Source organism: Nicotiana tabacum, chromosome 17 (genome assembly GCF_000715075.1).
Source record: "Nicotiana tabacum cultivar K326 chromosome 17, ASM71507v2, whole genome shotgun sequence".
Taxonomy (NCBI): Eukaryota; Viridiplantae; Streptophyta; class Magnoliopsida; order Solanales; family Solanaceae; genus Nicotiana; species Nicotiana tabacum.
Genome location: NC_134096.1, coordinates 121,333,336 through 121,339,748, shown reverse-complemented (window position 1 = coordinate 121,339,748; position 6,413 = coordinate 121,333,336). Strand labels below are relative to the sequence as shown.

At 30.0% G+C, this 6,413-nt stretch overlaps 1 protein-coding gene across 1 annotated transcript; it reads left to right on the top strand.

The window, feature by feature from the left end:
- Positions 1 to 2,763: 2,763 nt before the first annotated feature.
- On the top strand, positions 2,764 to 3,828 carry LOC107815232 (uncharacterized). Its single transcript, XM_016640786.2, has one exon. It carries the CDS (start codon positions 3,041 to 3,043, stop codon positions 3,587 to 3,589), a length of 549 nt encoding a protein of 182 aa, XP_016496272.1. The 5' UTR covers positions 2,764 to 3,040; the 3' UTR covers positions 3,590 to 3,828.
- The last annotated feature ends 2,585 nt before the right edge of the window (positions 3,829 to 6,413 follow it).

The following is a 6,413-nucleotide window of genomic DNA, read 5'->3' as shown; positions in this document are numbered from 1 at the left end:
ATTCCTTTTCATTATGAAACTTCATTATCAAATGTATATCGTAATGAGCGTTGGTCGGCCTTAAAAAGGTATTTTGAGTCTCAAAATTCTCAAAAAGTTCTCCTTCATTCTTCACCCATTAATTAAAGAGATATGTTTGATAGGTACTACACACAAGTTGAGGATCAGTCCTCTTCATCAATAGCATCAAGAGTTGTTGAAGTACAAATCAATTCAGATTATCATCTATGTTTTTCACATGCTATATGTACTTTTTCCTTCTTAATTCGAGTATAGGCAGTATTTCTTCTTGATTGACTCTATTATCAAGTTTGTTTACATGTGGCATTTTTCATTCTTTCTTCTCTCTGTCACCTAACGAAATACAAAGTTGTACCAACCTTAATATGTTCAAGTACCACATGTTACTACTATATTTTTCAAATTACCATGTTAGAATTGATAGTTGAGATCGAGAGTTTCATAAGTCAACTTAATCCGATAATATTAAAATTCTTGACATTATCAGCGCGTACAAAACATAAAGTCTTTCTTTTATCTAGCAGTTCCAGAAAGAGGAAGTCTCAAAATGCTAGCTAGTCATGAGCTGGAACAATATATAGGAAATTGCATCATGGTTAATATAGAAAACAATTCTAAGATGAAGCCAAACCTTTGATCTTCTTACATATATATATATATATATATATATATATATATATATATATATATATATATATATATATATATATATATATATATATATATATATATATATATATATATATATATATATATATATATATATATATATATATATATATATATATATATATATATATATATATATATATATATATATATATATATATATATATATATATATATATATATATATATATATATATATATATTGATAAATATGTCAGAAGGTAATAAAATTCTCTTTTTGTAACTTCTTCAAAGAAGATGATTGGCAAAAGAATTATGGTAGAGAAGAGTTCCTATCACTACTGTCCTATTGTCAATTATTTAAAGCTATCCGACAGCCCATGATCCATCTCATATTTTCCCTTTTCTTCTTTTTATCACTCCAAATTGACCTCTCATAATAGATTACGAGTTTAATTAGTATACACTAACACTATAAATTTATTTACACTATCAAATCATGTAAAAAGGGAACTTTTATGACAATCATGAATTGATAACCTATAAAACAAACATAAAAATTGATATGTTATAATAGGTAAATTATATTCGTAGATATAAAATGTATAAACTATATATAAAGGTTAATCTCAAACTTTTAGTCACTTAATCAACCATAAATCCAACTAATCAATCCTAGATTTTATCATAAGGTTTGTATCTGTCTTAAAATAAGAACCCCTCCCCCCCCCCCTCTCAACCCCCTTGCATTCTCCAAACCCATATGGACCCTTCTCTCCATGCCCTCACATGTTGCCCACTATCATCCATATCTGAACCATTTAATGACTGGGCCACAGCTTGGATGGGACAACCAAAATTAACCAAGCAAAACTCAATGTCTTTATAAGGTTTAACTATACCTACAGTTTTAAACTTTCTTTGTATTTTTTTACCTTGCTGCTCTAAGCAAAGCTTCATTTGTTGGCCCGCTAAGTAAATGTATGGTGCATTATTCTATAACAATGTAATGCACATCAAATCAATCATGTTACAACTTTTTTACTTTGTGATATGCAGATCAGAATGAACCATTTTCTTTTGTGTTATGATGTTGGATTTGAATACTACTACTACTTATTTAAGGGAAAGAAGAGTACTTGGAATTGGAATCCCACCTCTTCAAATTCAAAAAGGAAATCTTGAAAGTCCAACTAAATTATTAGAGATTGATAGTGTATATTTTTTATCTCTTGAATATTGATATTGGGTAATGATAAAAGAAGAAAAAAAAGCACAGTTTAATTTAATTTGTGGCTAGAAGTTCATGTTTTCTAGGGTAAATAGGACAAGCAACTCCACATTAGTCAAAGCACTATCCAAAACCAAAATCCATTCTATACTTAAGATGAGTAAAAGGAGTCTATCAACACCTCACTTTCCCAATGAAAACCACAAACCCACATGATTTGTTTTGGGATATTGAAAGATCACAAAAAACTCCTCTCAAAAGAATATCTCTTTATGCCCCCATATCTCCTTCTCCCTCCACCCACTCCAACAAATAGCAAAAATTAAAACCCCATTTCCTTTTCACTCTTAATTAAACCTAATGAGCTACGGACCAAATGAAACCTTCTCCATCCTCTAATACCCTGTCTATTCTAAAACACTATTCTCTTCTCATATTTCTATTTGGCTCTATCTTGAACAAGGACCCTACACTAATTAGCCTCTTCACCTACTCTCTAAACCAGGAGAATTCAACCAAATGTTGACAGGTGTCAAATTCTAATCCTGACACGTGTCTGAGCTTCAAGCAAATGCTGGCCCCCACTTGTGCTGACTTGGCAATTCCAATCATGGACAAACATGGGGGTCATCCAAGACCCTAAGCTTTCATGCATACGCAGCCAAACTCCCATTATTGAACTCAGAAAATTAAGGGCTATGGGGGAATGGAATTGAATGGCAAAGGGCCCTGAATGATGGATCCAAAAACCAAAGTACAAAAATGAGGTGCAATTATTCATGCCATAGAATTCAACTCCCCCAAACAAGTATTTTAAATTTTTAAAAAGTAAGGAAAAGAGGAAAAAGAAAAAGTATACACAAAAAGAAAAGGAAAAAAAAAAAGTAAGCCCCAAAAGCATATAATAAACTCTATCATTTCTAGTAACAAAAACTATACCAAGTTGATTGATATTGATACCAATATCTTATATCCCTCCCCCTCTTCACTTTTTATTTTGCTACTTTCATTGACATAAACAAAGGAAAAGAGAATACTTCTCTTTCTATTTCCTTTTTACTCATCTCTCCCTCTATATCTCCCCCTTCTTCTCTTCTTTCTTTCTTCTTCTTCTTCTTTTGGAAAATCCCTCTGTGAGAGAGCAAGATAAAAATAGCAATGAAAAACGCAATAAGATGTTGCATATCTTGCATACTACCGTGTGGGGCACTTGATGTGATTAGAATAGTTCATGCTAATGGAAAAGTTGAAGAGATAAGTGAAACTCATGTAAAAGCAGCTGAGATTATGAAGCTTTACCCTAAACATGTACTAAAGAAGCCATCAACATCTTATTCCTCAGAAGAAGGGGTAATTTGTCCCAAGATCGTTGTAGTTCCTCCTGATGCTGAACTTCAACGTGGCAAGATTTATTTCCTTATGCCAATCCCTTCTTCAACTGAGAAAACTCGTTCAAGATCATCAACTACAACAAAGAAAAAGAAGACAAGATCTTCATTACCACAAGCTCATGATCATGGGAATATTGGCCGAAATAATGGTAATAGTAATAGTAATAGCAATAATTTGATGGTTTCTAATGATCAATATTTGAGTGAAATTTTGTCGGAGAAAATCTCAACACAAAGAGATAGAAGAAGAGGAAGAGTTGGTGTATGGAGACCTCATTTAGAGAGCATTTCTGAGACTTCAAGTGATCAACCATAAATTAAATGCAAGGTTATTACTACTATTTTTTCTTGATATTCATTTTTCAAGAATTTCTTCACTAAGGTTTCTCAAGGAAAGTTTGAACCCTTTCTTTTAGTTTTTTTTTTTTTTTTTTTGTAAATAAGTATAGAAGAAAGAAAACAATAATATCCCTCCCCCCCCCCCCCCAAAAAAAAAAAATTGTATTAATGTTTGAATTTTGTATTAAATCATTTACTACCTGTTTTATCAGAAAATCTACGGCGATCAGAGCAAACTAGATTTGTCCTAAGGTGTAATTTATTTGGAATTTCGTTTCTTTTAAGAACACATTAATATCAGCTATATCGTTCTGCTTGTTTCCTGGTTTTGGTTCCCCTCATGTGTCGGCATTGACGCAAAGCTCATGTTAAATGTCCGAGTGAATTTCTTCTAAAAAATTAAGAGACGGTTGGCATTACTATTTTTTTTTTCTTCTTATTTTGCAGAGTAATTTATACTGTAATTTTTATCAGGAAAAAAAAGAAACTTATACTAATTTATGCAATTAAGAAAGAAGATTTCTAAGTGCATTTTTAAAATAAAAATATCACCCACCTTAATTATACAAAATACACAAGCCGCTCCGTGACTAAATTATTCATCATCCAATTAAATATTTACTTAAATTACGTTCTTAAACATAGTAGGCCATGTTATGAAATTTAATTTGAGGATCAGCGCATCATTAGATCTAATTAAAGTAGTTAAAAGAAATAAAATCATGACTCATGTGGGACTAAATATAGATTTGGAATTTGAAACTAAAAGAGAAAGGGATTCTTCTTTGGATCATTGCTTGAGACGAAGATTTGCATATGGTCCAAAAGCCTATCAACAACTAGATTATGAGCTAGACTATCATGAACTTTTCCCTCTAAGAAAAATATACTTTCTATTCTTTATACAAATGTTTGACAATAAACTATATATATTAAGATAATCAGAGGGTGCTTTAAGTTAAGTTTGACGAAACAATTGTTCCCACACTGCTTTTCCCCAAGCATAGAATAATGCACTTTTAGTTTGCATTATGCCTAAGTGAAAAACTAGAGTGATGAGACTATAATTAAATCTATTTTATGCCAATAGCTAAGCTGGCATCCTTAAAAAGCTTCCTTACCAATGCTTAGACCCTTTCATTTCCTGCAGGGTCAGATTCATCCATTCTTATTATATGTATTGACATAATGATTATTTGCAGTATCAGTGAATTTAGCTTGTATGGCATATTAATTATCATTTTAATACGTCAACAATTAGTGTTTGATTAAAAAAAAATGGACCTTAGTCAAACTCAACTTTAAAAAGATCACATAAGTAAACACATCAGTTAATTTCCAACTGATGTGACACTCAACAATGTTATCACAAAATTTATGTGTATTTAACTTATAATTAATTTAATTATATAAATCATCATATCATATCATCATATCATACTATATTATAAGTGTGAAGGCCTAAAGTGAAAGTTAAAAGACCTAAATGACCCTATAAAACTAAGAGACTATAATACCCTTAAGAAAATTAATAAATTCCTCCTTAAATCAATACAAGAACCTGGCTTACATTAGACAGCTTCCTCGTTGCTATTAACTATCATAAAATTATGAAGAGTTGCATTAGATAATAAATGTAGACCTAATTCAATTACTAAACGTGTGAAAGGAAAGCTCAAGGAACGTCAACTAGGAATAACTAACCATTATAATAGTACTGTAAATAATGAGTTAGGGGTGTACAAAAAATTCGATAAATCGTACCAAACCGATAAATCGAGTCAAACCGAAAAAAAAATCCGATGTGGTTTGGTATTAGAAAATAAAACCCGACCATAATTGGTTTGGTTTGGTTTTAACTAAAAAAAGTCAAACCGAAACCAAACCAACCCGATAGTACATTTATATAATTTTTAAAAATATTTTATACATATAAATATTTATTGTAATGTAATTTATAAATATTTCTTAAACTTTTTCACATTTTTATCTTTTAACGTATTATTTCAAGTTTAGATTTAACATTCTTGAATGGTAAATAAATTTTAAAGCCCATAAATATAGTAACTCAAACAAAGTTCAAATCAATACTAATGCTAACAAAAGTTCAATTCAATACTAGGAATGACGATAGTGTTGGATAATTATTTTAGTTTTACATTGGTTTATAATGAAAATGCATAACTTAGTTTATCTTTTTCTTTAGTGTTTAGTTATGTAATTAATATTAGTACTTATTAGCTATACTTATTTTAGCATGACCTATATAGTATTTTTAGATTATGTTAATTTTTATTATGGCTTATTAATTAGCAATATTTATTTTATGTAATTTTATTATTTTATCATTGTTATTGAATATTTTAGTATAATGCTATGACTTATCTCATATTATTGTGTTATTTTCTTGGAAAATACATTATATAGTTGGAGCACAAGTTACATATTTTATGCTATGAAAACTTTACCGGAAAAAAAATTCCGAAAATCCGAAAAACCTAAGAAAAATCGAGATTGAAAAACCCAACTTTGTTGGTTTGGTTTGGTTTATAAATTTAAAAACCTGACACCATTGGTTTGGTTTGATAATTGAAAAATTCGAACCCACCCGACTTATGTACACTCCTAATGTGAGTTTAAAATAAATAAATAGCATGTCGTTACAATTTTATCATTTATGTTGGTTAAAAATATATGTGTCAAATTAATGCTATCGAGCTACGAACATCAATAATTTTAACTCTATGTCCTCGGAATATCAACTATAAGGAACTATTAGGTGAAACACGCTTTATTACAAT

Coding starts and splice junctions, on each gene's coding strand:
- LOC107815232 (XM_016640786.2), top strand. CDS start 3,041: ATGAAAAACGCAATAAGATGTTGCATATCTTGCATACTACCGTGTGGG.